Source organism: Papio anubis, chromosome 20 (assembly GCF_008728515.1).
Source record: "Papio anubis isolate 15944 chromosome 20, Panubis1.0, whole genome shotgun sequence".
NCBI lineage: Eukaryota > Metazoa > Chordata > Mammalia > Primates > Cercopithecidae > Papio > Papio anubis.
In genome coordinates this window covers 38,791,208-38,807,096 of record NC_044995.1, presented here as the reverse complement: position 1 = coordinate 38,807,096, position 15,889 = coordinate 38,791,208, and the positions used below count along the sequence as shown (strand labels likewise).

The 15,889-nt window shown below is 49.8% G+C and overlaps 1 protein-coding gene across 16 annotated transcripts in view; it reads right to left on the bottom strand.

The window, feature by feature from the left end:
• CACNA1A (calcium voltage-gated channel subunit alpha1 A) overlaps positions 1–15,889 on the bottom strand; it is a 428,952-nt gene that overhangs the window by 42,781 nt on the left and 370,282 nt on the right. For all 16 annotated transcript variants that reach the window (XM_031659832.1, XM_031659842.1, XM_031659846.1 and 13 more), the window contains 3 exons: positions 13,880–14,081; positions 11,597–11,761; positions 9,162–9,272 (listed from right to left, as the gene is read on the bottom strand). In XM_031659832.1, the coding sequence (XP_031515692.1) occupies positions 9,162–9,272; positions 11,597–11,761; positions 13,880–14,081 (478 nt within the window). The remainder of the gene's footprint in view (positions 1–9,161; positions 9,273–11,596; positions 11,762–13,879; positions 14,082–15,889) is intronic.

Sequence of the window (15,889 nt, the reverse complement as noted above, 5' to 3'; positions counted from 1 at the left end):
TGAGATGGAGTCTCACTCTGTCGCCCAGGGTGGAGTGCAGTGGCGCGATCTTGGCTCACTGTAACCTCTGCCTCCTGGGTTCAAGCAATTCTCCTGCCTCAGCCTCCCAAGTAGCTGGGACCACAGGTGCATCCCACCACACCCAGCTAATTTTTGTATTTTTAGTAGAGATGGGGTTTCATCATGTTGGTCAGGCTGGTCTCGAACTCCTGACCTCAAGTGATCTGCCCACCTCGGCCTTCCAAAGTGTTGGGATTACAGGCGTGAGCCACCGCTCCCAGCTATACCCATTTTCTAGGAGGTGACCAAGCCACTCATCTGCCTGAGGCTAGCAGCACAGAGATGTAAAGCCAGTATTTGAACCCAGGTCTCAGACAGTCCACAGTCTGTTCAGGACCCCACTAGGTTGGCAGCATACTCAAGAAGAAAGGAGACTCTGGGTTCAAATCCCAACTCTGCAACCAGAGCTGTGTGGCTATGGGCAAGTGGCTTAACCTCTCTGGGTCTCCATTTCCTGATCTGGAGGAGGATAGTAACAGGGTACAGAACAGGAACCAGACAGGGGGCTTTGGGGCCTTTCAGGCACATGCACTTCCTGGCCCCCTTGTGTTTAGACGGGGCCATGTGTGTCTAGGTGCAGCGATGTGCTGTGAGTGGAAGCAGTGCGGTCACTTTCTGGTCAGCATTGGCCTCTCTAGCCTCTCAACCCTGGGCTTGGTGACTAGTAACATTTTGAATGGCAGCTACTCTGTGAGGCTGGGTCCCTGAGTAACTATGAGGCAAACAGCTTCCCTGCTGAGTGTAAAAAAACCTTCCCATCAATTTAAGTCACTGAGATGTGGGGGCTGTTTGTTACTACAGCTTCACTTGATCTATCCTGACTGCTACATTCCTGGGCTGGGTGCTGGCTCAAGGGGAAACACAAGCATAGCCTTTCTGTTGCTAAAATATGGAAATACTCCACATTGTTTGGAAAACAGTCACAGCCTCAAGTCCCACAAGGTCTCCTCCTATCTCTGACTCCCCTCAACCGGGTACTGACATGGTGATGGATGGCATCCCAGTCTGGACCCAAGAGTCTGGGTCAAAGAGATGGCCCTCCCCTCTGGGGTCAGTGGGACTCAAAACACAAAACACAGGGCCTTATCAGCATCTTCGCAGAAGCAGAGGCCAGGTCAGGGGTTGGGGTGGTCAGTGTGACCCTGAAGTAGCCCCTCTACCTTACAGAGAAGGAGCCTGACTTTAGAGCTGTGCTTCCCTCCTAGTTGAAGTGCCTGGGGCCTCTGCGCCCTTCTCTGGGAGGCAGCAGTAACACAGCAATCAGACAATGAATGTGGGTCGCTGAGCATGGAATATACAGTAGGTGTTCAACAGATGGGATGTTGTTGTTTCGCAACCGCCTATAAAAGGAATTCAGGGGGCTGGGTGCGGTGGCTCACACCTGTAATCCCAGAACTCTGGGAGGCTGAGGCAGGTGGATCATGAGGTCAGGAGATCAAGACCATCCTGGCTAACACAGGGAAACCCCATCTCTACTAAAAATACAAAAAAAAAAAAAAAAAAAAATTAGCCAGGCGTGGTGGCAGGCGCCTGTAGTCCCAGCTACTCGGGAGGCTGAAGCAGGAGAATGGTGTGCACCTGGGAGGCAGAGCTTGCAGTGAGCAGAGATTGCACTACTGCACTCCAGCCTGGGCCACAGTGCGAGACTCTGTAAAAAGAAAAAAAAAAAAGGAATTCGGGTCCTACTGGCACTTTTGGCATTTTGGCAGATGTTGTTGGGGCCCTGCCCATATCTCATCTGCACACCTACAGTACATTACTTGGCCCAGTGTCTCTCTCTGGCTGCACATGTGTTAGGGAATTAATAGCTCCCCTGGAAATGGCCTTTGATTATGTCTGATGGGCACTGGAGGATAAATACCCCAACTCCCTCCCTGTGAGGTGGGATGACTCTGTGCTATGTGCTCTCTGCTGCCTCCTGGAGGTCCCCACTGAAACTGAGCCCCATTTGTCCACAGCAGGAACTGGCTTAATAATACACTCTTTCCTGGTTGCCTTTCTGTCCCTGTGTCTCTTCCCCTGTCCCTTACTGCCTTGCATCCCAGATAAATTCCTTGCACTCAATCCTTGTCTCAGGCTCTGCTTCCATGGGAGTCCAAACAAAGACAACTTTATAGGCGTCTGGTCACAGACCTCAACCCCTAGGCCAGAGAGCTCCCCTCTATCTCCCGAATGTTACACGGGGAACTTGTGGCTTCATTTAAAACTGAAAGGGGAGACCAGACATGGTGGCTCATGCCTATAATTCCAGCACTTTGGAAGGCCAAGGAGGGACAACTGCTTGAGGTTACAAGTTTAAGACCAGCCTGGGCAACAGAGTGAGACCCCCATCTCAGAAACAAAAACAAAAACAAAAAAACACCAGAAAGCAGAGGGGAAGCTCAGTGCTGGCTCTTGCAGGATTGGCAGGGTGAGGGAGATGCAGCTCCAGGCCCCAGTGGAAGAATCACTTCACCAGCAGAAGACCAACTCAGAATAAAATAACTGCAGGCTGGGTGCAGTGGCTCACGCCTGTAATCCAACTGGAATATGAGGGTGGCAAAGCCCCAGGGCAGGTCCCTGAAAAGTAGGGGCTAGGCCGGGCCTGGTGGCTCACGCCTGTAATCCCAGCACTTTGGGAGGCTGACGCGGGCAGATCACCCGAGGTCAGGAGTTGGAGACCAACCTGGCTGACATGGTGAATCCCCATCTCTGCTAAAAATACAAAAATTAGCTGGGCGTGATGGTGGCCACCTGTAATTCCAGCTAGTCAGGAGGCTGAGGCAGGACAATTGCTTGAACCTAGGAGGCAGAGGTTGCAGTGAGCCAAGATTGCACCACTGCACTTCAGCCTGGGTGACAGAGTGAGTAGTCATCTCAAACAAACAAACAAACAAACAAACAAACAAAAATTACAGATTCAGTGATCCCCCCCGCTTCATCAAACCAAGTGAATCAGAACCTCTGGGGTATGCTCAGTGTATCATTTAAGAAATTTCTCGGCCGGGCGTGGTGGCTCAAGCCTGTAATCCCAGCATTTTGGGAGGCCGAGACGGGTGGATCACGAGGTCAGGAGATCGAGACCATCCTGGCTAACATGGTGAAACCACGTCTCTACTAAAAAAAATACAAAAAACTAGGCGGGCGAGGTGGCGGGCGCCTGTAGTCCCAGCTGCTCCGGAGGCTGAGGCAGGAGAATGGCGTAAATCCGGGAGGCAGAGCTTGCAGTGAGCTGAGATCGGGCCACTGCACTCCAGCCTGGGCGACAGAGCGAGACTCCGTCTCAAAGAAAAAAAAAAAAAAAAAAAGAAATTTCTCGAAGTGCTTCTTTTTTGTTTTTTAGAGTCTGGGTCTTGTGTTGTTGTCCAGGCTGGAGGGCAGCGATGTGATCACAGCTCACTGCAGCCTTGAACTCCTGGGCTTAAGTAATCCTCCTGCCTTAGCCTAAGTAGTTAGGACAACAGTCATGTGCCACTATACTGGCTAATTTTTCATTTTTTTTTGTAGAGATGAGGTCTTGCTATGTTGCCCAGGCTGGTCTAAAACCCCTGGGTTCAAGCAATTCTCCTGCCTTGGCAGAAGTCCCAAAGTGCTGGGACTATAGGCATGAGCCACCACACCTGGCCTGAAGTGCTTCTATTAAGTAGCATCTCTACCAAAGCAAAGCCACTATTTTGGAGGAAAAAGGTCCATTATTAGGACCCCTTTCCTAGTATTTATTTATTTATTTTGATACAGGGTCTTGCTCTGTCACCCAGGGTGGGGTGCAGTGGCTCAATCACGACTCACTGCAGCCTTGACCTCCTGGGCTGAATCCATCCTCCAACCTCAGCCTCCTGAGTAGATGGGACTGCAGGTGCACGCCACCACACCAGGCTGATTTTTGTACTTTTTGTAGAGACAGAATCTCACTGTGTTGTCCAGGTTGGTCTCAGACTCCTGGGCTCAAGCGATCCACCCGCCTCAGCCTCCCAAAGTGCTGAGATTACAGGTGTCAGCCACCGTGCCTGGCCCCTAGCATTTACTGAGTGCTCACTCCAGGCCAGGTTTTATCCTCAGTCCTCTACATGCACATTAGTGCATTTGCTGCTTACCAGGGCTCTGCTGAGGTGGAGGCGGAGGATGGCTCCTTTTAATGATGGGGAGGTGACAAAGCTTATATAGGATGAGGCAAGATCTGAACCTAGAACTCTGGCGCTAAAGCTGATGCCCCTAACCACCTCCATAAGCCAAGGTGGGAACTTGGTTTCCTGAGACCCTGGCTGAGACCAGGCTGTAGGTCATTCTCTTCAAAGGGATGGACTAAGCTGGTGGTCAAGAGAACGGATGTCCTGCTTCAAGTCTCACCCTGGCCACACACTGGGGACCTGCAATAAGTCACTTTACTTCAAGTCCTAGCCCATTAGCATAAGCCTTCCTCACCTTAATTTTTTTTTTTTTTTTTTGAAACAAAGTCTCGTTCTGTCACCCAGGCTGGAGTGTAATGCGTGATCTCGGCTCACTGAAACCTCCGCCTCCTGGGTTCAAGAGATTCTCGTGCCTCAGCCTCCTGAGTAGCTGGGAATACAGGCACGCGCCACCACGCCCTGCTAATTTTTGTATTTTTAGTAGAGATAGGGTTTTGCCATGTTGTCCAGGCTGATCCTGAACTCCTGACCTCAAGGGATCTGCCTGCCTCAGGCTCCCACAGTGCCGGGATTACAGGTATGAGCCATCACACCCAGCCCTCCAATTTTTTAAAAATAATTTTCATTTTCTTATTATTTATTTATGTATTTTTTGAGATGGAGTCTCACTCTGTCGCCCAGGTTGGAGTGCAGTGGCACGATGTTGGCTCACTGCAACCTCCACTTCCTGGGTTCAAGCGATTCTCCTGCCTCAGCCTCCTGAATAGCTGAGACTACAGGCGCGTACCACCACGCCCGGCTATTTTTTGTATTTTTAGTAGAGATGGGGTTTCACCATGTTAGACAAGATGGTCTCAATCTCCTGACCTCGTGATCTACCCGCCTCGGCCTCCCAAAGTGCTAGGATCACAGGCGTGAGCCACCGCGCCCGGTCAATTTTTATTCTTTTAGAGATGGGGTCTCACTCTGTCACTCAGGCTGAAGTGCAATGGTGCAATTGTAGCTCATTGCAACTCTGACTAACTGGGTTCAAGCAATATTCTTGCTTCGGTCTCCTGAGTAGTTAGGACTATAGATGTATGCACCATGCCTGTTTGATTTTTAATTTTTAATTAAAAAAAAATTTTTTTTTGAGACAGAGTCTTGCTCTGTCACCCAGGCTGGAGTGCAGTGTTGCAATCTTGGCTCACTGCAAGCTCCGCCTCCCGGGTTCACGCCATTCTCCTGCCTTAGCCTCCTGAGGAGCTGGGACTACAGGCGCCTGCCACCACGCCTGGCTAATTTTTTATATTTTTAGTAGAGATAGGGTTTCACCATGTTAGCCAGGATGGTCTTGATCTCGTGATCTGCCTGCCTCCATATCCCAAAATGCTGGGATTACAGGCATGAGCTACTGCACCCGGCCTAATGTTTTGTTTTTGAGACACAGTCTCCCTCCGTCGCCCAGGCTGGAGTGCAGTGGCACAATCCTGGCTCCCTCCACCTCCTGAGTTCAAACTATTGTCACACCTCAGCCTCTGTGTAGCTGGGATTATAGGCGTGCACCACCATGCCCAACTAATTTTTGTATTTTTAGTTGAGAGGGGGTTTCACTATTTTGGCTAGGCTGGTCTCGAACTCCTGGTCTCAACAGATCTGCCTACTTTGGCCTCCCAAAGTGCTGGGATTGCAGGCATGAGCCACTGCGTCCAGCCTTTAATTTTTTTTTTTGTAGAGATGGAGTCTTGCTATGTTGTTCAGCTTGGTCTTGAACTCCTGGCTTCAAGCAATCCTCCCACTTTAGCCACCCAAACTGCTGGGCTTACAGGTGTGAACTATAACATATATATATATATATATATATATTTTTTTTTTTTTTTTTGAGACAGAGTCTCGCTCTTGCCCAGGCTGGAGTGCAGTGGCACTATCTCGGCTCACTGCAAGCTCCGCCTCCCAGGTTCACGCCATTCTCCTGCCACAGCCTCCCGAGTAGTGGGGACTACAGGCGCCTGCCACCATGCCTGGCTAATTTTTTGTATTTTTAGTAGAGACGGGGTTTCACCGTGTTAGCCAGGATGGTCTCCATCTCCTGACCTTGTGATCTGCCTGCCTCGGCCTCCCAAAGTGCTGGGATTACAGGTGTGAGCCACCATGCCCAGCCTTTTTTTTGAGACACAGTCTCGCTCTGTCGCCAGGCTGGAATGCAGTGGCATGATCTCGGCTCACTGCAACCTCCACCTCCCATGTTCAAATGATTCTCCTGCCTCAGCCTCCCGTGTAGCTGAGACTACAGGCATGCGCCACCATGCCCAGCTAATTTTTGTAGTTTTTAGTAGAGATGGGGTTTCACCATGTTGGCCAGGGTAGTCTGGACCTCTTGACCTCGTGATCCGCCCGCCTCTGCCTCCCAAAGTGCTGAGATTACAGGTGTGAGCCACTGTGCCCAGCCAACTATAATACTTTTGTGTGTATTCTGTGAACCCCCTTGGCCACGTGAGACTATCCCTGGCTATTTTATTTTATGCATAAAGACTTGTAAATGTTGCCGGGTGCAGTGGTTCAAGCCTGTAATCCTAGCACTTTGGGAGGCCGAGATGGGCAGATCACGAGGTCAGGAGATCGAGACCATCCTGGCTAACACGGTGAAACCCCGTCTCTACTAAAAAATACAAAAAACTACCGGGGCGAGGTGGCGGGCGCCTGTAGTCCCAGCTACTGGGGAGGCTGAGGCAGGAGAATGGTGTAAACCCGGGAGGTGGAGCTTGCAGTGAGCTGAGATCTGGCCACTGCACTCCAGCCTGGGCAACAGAGCGAGATTCCATCTCAAAAAAAAAAAAAAAGAAAAAAGACTTGTAAATGCATAACAAAACAGCCAGGACTGAAAGGTTACCTTTTATAATAGCTATCAAAATATTTTTTAAGGCTGGGCACGATGTCTCATGCCTGTAATCTCAGCATTTTGGGAGGCCGAGGCAGGCAGATTGCTTGAGGCCAGGAGTTTGAGACCAGCTTGGCTAACATGGTAAAACCCCGTCTCTACTAAAAATACAAAAATTAGCTGGGCATGCTTGTGTGCGTCTGTAGTCCCAGCTACTCAGAAGGCTGAGATGGGAGAATCACCTGAATCCAGGAGGTGGAGGTTTTGGTGAGCCAAGATTGTGCCACTGCACTCCAGTTTAGACAACAGAGTAAGACTCTGTCTCAAAAAAAAAAAAAAAAAAGTTTTAAAAATGGCGATCTAGGCCGGGCGCGGTGGCTCACTGTAATCCCAGCACTTTGGGAGGCCGAGGCGGGCGGATCACAAGGTCAGGAGATCAAGACCACGGTGAAACTCCATCTCTACTAAAAATACAAAAAATTAGCCGGGCGCGGTGGCGGGTGCCTGTAGTCCCAGCTACTTAGGAGGCTGAGGCAGGAGAATGGCGTGAACCCGGGAGGCGGAGCTTGCAGTGAGCTGAGATCGCGCCACTGCACTCCAGCCAGGGGGATAGAGCGAGACTCTGTCTCAAAAAAAAAAAAAAAAAAGGTGATCTAACAATGAATACACTTCATTAACACACTGAATAAAAAGGTTTAATCACAAGCAGCATTTTAAAGCAATGACGAGTGCAAATTAAATGTTAAGGTATCTGCAGCCCTTATAATGCACTATGAAAATATCTGGTGTTTGTAAGTGACACAGGTCATGTTGCTAATATTAAGGGTTGATAATACTAATAAGGGTGTGTTGTCTCCCTTTAAGATGGAAGGAAATGTTAAAATTTAGTTAGTGGCTGGTGAAAAATAAAGATGTATTTATTCTTAGTATCATTATTTTTTTGAGACTCGCTCTATTGCTCAGGCTAGAGTGCAGTGGTGTGATCTCAGCTCACTGCGGCCTCCACTTCCTGGGTACAAGCGATTCTCCTGCTTCAGCCTCCTGAGAAGGTGGGATTACAGGCACCCACAAGCACGCCAGGCTAATTTTTTGTATTTTTAGTAGAGATAGGGTTTTGCCATGTTGGCCAGGGTGGTCTCGAACTCCTGGGCTTAAGTGATTTGCCCGCCTCTGCCTCCCAAAGTGCTAGGATTACAGGTGTGAGTCACTGTGCCCGACCTCTGTGTTTCTTTTTTAAATGTGGAGTCTTGCTGTTGCCCAGGCTGGGGTGCAGGGGCATGATCATAGCTTACAGCAATCTCCACCTCCTGGGCTCAAAATACCTTCCCACCTCAGGCTCCCGAGTAGCTGGGACTACAGGCACGAGTTACCATGCCTGGCTAATTAAATTTTTTTTTTTTTTGTAGGGACAGGGGCTTGCTTTACTGCCCAGGCTGGTTGAGAACTCCTAGCTTCAAGTGATTCCTCTGCCTTGGCCTCCTGAAGCGCTAGGATTACAGGCATGAGCCACTGTGCTCAGCCTGATTTCAGTTTTCTTTCTTTCTTTCTTTGTTTTTTGAGACAGAGTTTCACTCTTGTTGCCCGGGCTGGAGTGCAGTGGCGTGATCTCAGCTCACTGCAACCTCTGCCTCCCAGGTTCAAGCGATTCTCCTGCCTCAGCCTCCCAAGCAGCTGGGATTACAGGCATGCGCCACCACACCTGGCTAATTTTGTATTTTTAGTAGAGACAGAGTTTCTCCATGTTGGTCAGGCTGGTTTCCAACTCCCAACCTCAGGTGATCCGCCCACCTCGGCCTCCCAAAGTGTTGGAATTACAGCCATGAGCCACCTCGCCCAGCCTGATTTCAGTCTTCTTATCTCTAAAATGGATGCTAACAGCTCCCAGCATGATGACTCCTATCATTTTGAGGACCTGAATACATAAGCAGCCATACAGTAACACTCATGTGTTGGGTCTCCCTGGGACTCCTTGGCAAACACAGAATGCCTAAGTAGGATCTGTGGCCACTGGCAGGATGCCGAAGCCACCCTTGAGGTTGGGGGTCTTGGGGCCATGTGGGGAGACCATCGTCCAGCACCCATTGCTCCCCCTTGGACTTCTCCCAAGCCCGTAGCTGTAGCCCCAAGGTGGTACTTACCAGAATCCCAAAAGCCATGACTTTCAGCACACATTCCAGAGAGAAGAGGGAGGTGAAGACGATGTTGAACACCCTCAGGGCGTTTTCATAAGCAACAGAAGCCCCATAGAACTAGGGGGAAAGAAGCAGGAGTGGCAGGGGTCAGTGAGCGGGGCTGGGAAGTGGGAAGTGGGGAGGCAGCTTCATGGCTGTTTTCCAGGCAACACTCCGGCCCCAGGCAAGGGCTGAGCAATCTCACTTTTGGGAGGCATAGTTCAGGAAAGCCCAGCTCTCCGCTGGACTAGGCTCTTCTTTTCACATCAAAAAACAAAAACTTTCCCCCGCCTCTTTTTTTTTTTTTTTGGTAGACGGGGTCTTCCTGTTTTGCCCAGGCTGGGCTCGAACTCACAATCCTCCTACCTTAGCTTTCTGATAGTTGGGACTATAGGCATACGCCATTGTGCCTGGCTGAATTATACTTTTTTTTCCATTTTTTTTTTTTTTTTTTTGAGAACAGGTCTCCTTTTTTCCCCCGGGTGGGGTGCCGTGGGCCGGTCGGCCCACCGCAGGCTCCGCCTCCCGGGTTCACGCCATTCTCCTGCTTCAGCCTCCCAAATAGCTGGGACTACAGGTGCCTGCCATCACGCCCAGCTAACTTTCTGTATTTTTAGTAGAGATGGGGTTTCTCCGTGTTAGCCAGGATAGTCTCGATCTCCTGACCTCATGATCCGCCTGCCTCGACCTCCCAAAGTGCTGGGATTACAGGCGTGAGCCACTGTGCCTGGCCTCCTTATTTTTTTTGAGATGGAGTCTCACTCTGTCACCCAGGCTGGAGTGCAGTGGTGTGATCTCAGCTCACTGCAACTTCTGCCTCCTGGGTTCAAGCCATTCTCATGCCTCAGCCTCTCAAGCAGCTGGGATTGTAGGCGTGCACCATCATGCCCAGCTAATTTTTGTATTTTTAGTAGAGACAGGATTTCATCATGTGGGCCAGGATGGTCTCAAACACCTGGTCTCAAGTGATCCGCCTGCCTTGACCTCCCAAAGGGCTGGGATTACAGGTGTGAGCCACCACGCCTGGCCACTATGATTGTTTTTGAAGTGCTGAGAAGGCACTAAGGTCCTTGCATCAACTTTCTCATTCCATCCTCTCACCTCCTCTGGAGGGAGCAAAGGTGCTATTATTATCATTCCCGTTTTATTGACAGGGAACCAAGTCCCCAGAAAGTCACTAGTTACTTGCGCAAAGTTAAATGAATGAAATGGCAGAGCTAGGCGTGAATCCATGCTTTGGAGTCCAAAGCACAGGGTGAAAAGTTTTCAGAGTTTTTTTTTTTTTTTCCGAGACGGAGTCTCGCTCTGTCGCCCAGGCTGGGGCGCAGTGGCCGGATCTCAGCTCACTGCAAGCTCCGCCTCCTGGGTTTACGCCATTCTCCTGCCTCAGCCTCCCGAATAGCTGGGACTACAGGCGCCCGCCACCTCCTCCGGCTAGTTTTTTGTATTTGTTAGAAGAGACGGGGTTTCATCATGTTAGCCAGGATGGTCTCGATCTCCTGACCTCGTGATCTGCCCGTCCCGGCCTCCCAAAGTGCTGGGATTACAGGCTTGAGCCACCGCGCCCGGCCTCAGAGTTTTTTTTTGGAAGCAGCTCCTTGTCCCTGGGGATTTCAGGGCCCTCGCCTACCCCTCCTCCCTCATTTCTATTTCTTTTTCTTTTCTTTTCTCTCTTTTTTTTTTTTTTGAGACGGAGTCTCGCTCTTGTTGCCCAGGCTGGAGTGCAATAGCGCGATCTCGGCTCACAGCAACCTCCGCCTCCCGGTTTCAAGCGATTCTCCTGCCTCAGCCTCCTGAGTAGCTGGGATTACAGATGCCCACCACTATGCTCGACTGATTTTGTATTTTTAGTAGAGATGGAGTTTCTCCATGTTGTTCAGGCTGGTCTCGAACTCGCGACCTCAGGTGATCTGCCCGCCTCGGCCTCCCAAAGTTCTGGGATTACAGGCATGGGCCACCGCGCCCAGCTCCCTCATTTCATTAATCAAACATTTATAGAGAGCTTCTTGTTCTGTCGGAGCCAGATCCTTGTTGGACTCTAGGAATTCTGGGATGAGGTCCTCACAAGTGGGTGGGGACACCGTCGTGCAACCTGACGCTGATTTTTGTGGTAGGCGACATAAAGATAGGATGCCTGCTAAGACAGGCACCTCAAGCAGTCTTGGGTGGTCAGGGAAGGCTTTCTGGAGGAAGAGGTCTGCAGGTACAGCTGGGAAGAAGCAGCTGGCCAGGGGGAGTGGTGGGAACTGTGTGTCAGGTAGAGGGAACAGCAGGAACAAAATCTCAGAGGTGATCCAGAATGTGGTCTGTCTGGGAAACTGCAGATGGTTTCATTTTACGAGGGTAGAGGCAGGAACGAGATGGGGCTTAAGCAGTGCTGGGGGTTGGTGTAGGGCACTTACCTTCATCATAAGCACGATGGTGTTGAGGGCGATCATGGCCATGATCGTGTACTCGAAAGGTGGAGACACCACGAACTGCCACATGCGGTACTGGAAGCTCTGCTTGTTCTGTGGCATGTGTCGGGTCAGCGGCTTGGCGCTGATGGCGAAATCGATGCAAGCCCTCTGCGGGAGAGAGGCCAGTGGTGAGAGTGGCAGAGGCAGCAGGAAGGTGGCTGTATACCGGGCACCCTCTGTCTAACTCGTCGTGGTTCTCAAGTGCTTCTGCTTGAGTTTCTGCCTCTCTTGCCCCCAGCCAGGATTCCTGGGGGGGGGGGCTCCCCCTCCCCCCTTCCACATTGGCTTCTTTCAGCCTCCCAAAGTGCTGGGATTACAGGTGTGAGCCACCGCGCCTGGCCCTCACCATTGCTTTCTTATCTTAACAGCTACAGTTGCTTGAAACGTCACCATTTGCCAATTTTGCACTGACATTTCCCCATTATTGCATGGCTAATGCAAACATGGGAAGTGGGTACTATCAATGACCTCACTTTGCAGATGACAAAAATAGAGGCTTAGAGAGGTTAAACCACTTGCCTGAGGTGACACAGCTACCAAGTGTGCCAAATCAAACTGAAGCCTAATCCTTCTTTCCCTCCCTCCCTCCCTCCCTCCCTTCCTTTCCTCCCTCCCTCCTTCATTCCCTTTTTCCTTCCTTCCCTTCATTCCTTCCTCCCTTTCCCCTTTCCTTTCCTTTCTCTCTTCTTCCTTCTTTCCTTCCCTCCCTTTCTTTCTCCTTCCTTCCTTCTTTTCCTCCCTCCCTCTCTCCTTCCCTCCCTCCCTTCTTTCTCTTTCTCTTTCTTTCCTTCCTTCCTTCTTTCCTTCCTTCCTTCCTTCCTTCTTCCTTCCCACTCTCCCTCCCTCCTTCCTTCTTTTCTTTTTTCTTTTCTTTTTTTTTTGAGAGGGGCTTGCTTTGTCACCTAGGCTGGAGTGCAGTGCAATCACAGCTCACTGCAGCCTTGACCTCCTGGGCTCAAGTGATCCTCCCACTTCAGCCTCCTGAGTAGCTGGGACTACAGGCATGCACCACCACACCCAGCTAATTAAAACTTTTTTTTTTTTTAAATCATAGAGATGGGGTATCACTATGTTGCTCAGGCTGTTCTTGAACTCCTGGGCTCAAGCAATCCTCCTGCCTTGGCCTCCTAAAGTGTTAAGATTATAGGCGTGAGCCACTGCGCCCAGCCCATTCTTTCTTACTGAATACTTTGCTGCTGCTTCTTCTCTTCGAGGGAGAGAGAGGGAGGAATAGTGGTTATTAAGTCTTAAGGGTCAAGGGAGCAGAGGATATATTCTAGGTCCTCTATTTAGCTTGAATGATGCCAGAGAGGCAAAGAGTCATGTCTATACTCTCTGGTAGACTGGGGACTGGATTTTCTTTCCTTTTTTTTTTTTTGAGACAAGGTCTTGCTCTGTTGTCCAGGCTGGAGTGCACTGGCATGATGATAGCTCACTGCAGCCTCGAACTCTCAAGCTCAAGCATCCTCCCACCTCAGCCTCCCGTGTTACTGGGACTAAAGGTGTGCACCATCATGCCTGGCTATTTTTTTTTGATTTGTAGTAGAGATGGGGTCTTGCTGTGTTGGCCAGGCTGGTCTCAAACTCCTAAGCTCAAGTGATCCTCCTGCCTCAGTTTCCCAAAATGTTGGGATCACAGGTGTGAGCCACCACACCTGGCTTGGCTTTTCATTCATAAATATTCACCACCCTTCACTAGGGGAGATCGTATTTCCCCACTCCACTGACATCAGAATGGATGTGTGACTTGCTTTGGCTGATGAACTGTGAGCAGAAGTGACATGTGTCATTTTTGAGTACAAGCATGAAGAGCTGAGCCTCAGTCTGATATACTCTCTTTTTCATCTGGAGCATCTCAGAGGGAGGCTGCTCTGCTGCTCTGCCAGCCTGGGAACCAGAATAAAGATGACAAGCAGAAGATCCACAACTGATCTCGACATGCAGTGTGAGCAAAAAATAAGTCCCTTTGTGGATATTTGGCAATGAAATCTGGGGTTGCTTGTTACTGCGGCACAACCCAGACTAAACTGACTGATACATACACTATATGACCTGTTTCCTCTGGAACTCCATGAAGGACTGCCCTGAAGCCCTGAATTCGGTTTGGAGGATGCCTCTGTTCTCTCCCCTAGGTGCCCCTAGAAACGGGTTCCTGGGTGTTGTGCGTGTGTGTTTTAAAGTTTGTGTCCCCAGTTTTTAAAGGACAGATGGAATTGGAAGTGGCACCTCATTTTTCTCCAGGCTGTATTCCTCCATCATCTTGTCCCCTTGCTCCTGGAAGGTGATGATGATCAAGGCCACAAAGATATTGACAAAGAAGAAGGGGAACACCACAAAGTAGACGACGTAGAAAATGGACATCTCCATGCGGTACCCGGGGCTGGGGCCCTGGTTCTCAAAGGTGGCGTCCACTGAGTGCTTGAGGACCCTGAAAGGAATGGGGCAGGGAGAGGGAAGGAACAGGAAGGAGAGAGACAAGGACCCAAGGGGTGATAAGGAAGGAGGAGAGAGGGTGGAAGTAAGATGGCAGAACAGGAATAGAGGGAAATGAAAAAGAAATTTAAGTAGTCACTGTTTTTTGAAAGCTTGACAACAATGTCAGTTATTTCTTAATTTTGATTTCTTTTTTTTTGTATTTTTAGTAGAGACGGGGTTTCACCATGTTAGCCAGGATGGTCTTGATCTCCTGACCTCGGGATCCGCCCGCCTTGGCCTCCCAAAGTGCTGGGATTACAGGCATGAGCCACCAGGCTCGGTCCAATTTTAATTTTTTGAGATGGAGTTTTGCTCTTGTTGCCCGGGCTGGAGTGCAATGGCGTGATCTCAACTTACTACAACCTCCACCTCCTGGGTTCAAGCGATTCTCCTGCCTCAGCCTCCTAAGTAGCTGGTATTACAGACATGCGCCACCATGCCTGGCTAATTTTTTTTGTATTTTTAGTAGAGACGGGGTTTCACCATGTTGGTCAGGCTGGTCTTGAACTCCTGACCTCAGGTGATCCACCTGCCTTGGCCTCCCAAACTGCTGAGATTACAGGTGTGAGCCACCACGCCCAGCCAATGTCAGTTATTTCTACTGCAGTGCATGAAGGGGTTGCTGTGTGCTGGAAACAATATTCAACGTTTCATTCCCACCTGCTCAGCAACCCTCTCAGGGAGGTTATTACTGGCTCCAGTTTGCATATGAGGAAACTGAGGTTCGGCAATTTAAAGGGACGTGCTGAAGATCACCCACTTAGAAGTGGCCAAGTTAGGATTTAAAGACAGGTTGTGGCAATGGAGGGAGTGGAGATGGGTGTATGAATGTGGAGTGGGTATTTGAGCACAGGTGGTGGTGGGTGCTGAGGAGGTGCAATGAGGATATGTAAGAGAGTAGGTAAGTGCACAGCAGCTCTGTACAGTTGTGCAGGTTGTGCACTGCTCAAAGGCTGTGTCTAAGTGTTACTTTCACATGATAGGCATGATAGACTTGTGTATTCATGATGACAATTTTTTGGCAGGTGGCCCTCCAGTGCCTTGTTTGAACAAAATCATTTAAGTCTATTGTGATGATTTTCAGACAGACAGAAGTGAAGCCTGTTGAGAAAGGGGTGTTTTAAAAAACGTTGCTCAAAGGGGCCTTGTGGGTTAGCACTATACCCATGTGTGTGAGTACTGGATGTGTGTGAGGGTGGGCAGAAGGGCATGTTCAGGTTGGCATATTTGCTAAGAGAGGGAGGGAGGTGAGGATAACGAGGGTACATGCTGGAATCTACCAAGCTTCTGGCCTGGCATTTCCAGACCTCTGAGAGGAAGACTACGACTTGGACAAGGTGAGGGAGGGAGGCCTTTGTTTTGGGTGCGAATTAAGGGGGTACTGAAAATCTCAGTAATCAAGATAATCTTTTGCTCCAATATTTTTAAAAATCAAAATTAATGCAAAAAGTCCATGATGAAAAAATACCAATTTCTTCTTCTTTTTGTTTTTTGAGATGGGGTCTCCTTCTGTCGTCCAGGCTGGAGTACAATGGCATCATCACAGCTCACTGCAGCCTTGAACTCCTAGGCTCAAGCAATCCTCCTACCTCAGCCTCCTGAGTAGCTGGGATAACAGGTACGAGCCACCGCAAATGGCTCAAAAATTTTTTTTTTTTTTTTTTTTTTTTTTTTTTGCGGGGTGGGGAGGAGGCCATCGTTTTGCTCTGTCACCCAGGATGAAGTGCAGCGGCACAATCTCGGCTCACTGCAACCTCTGCC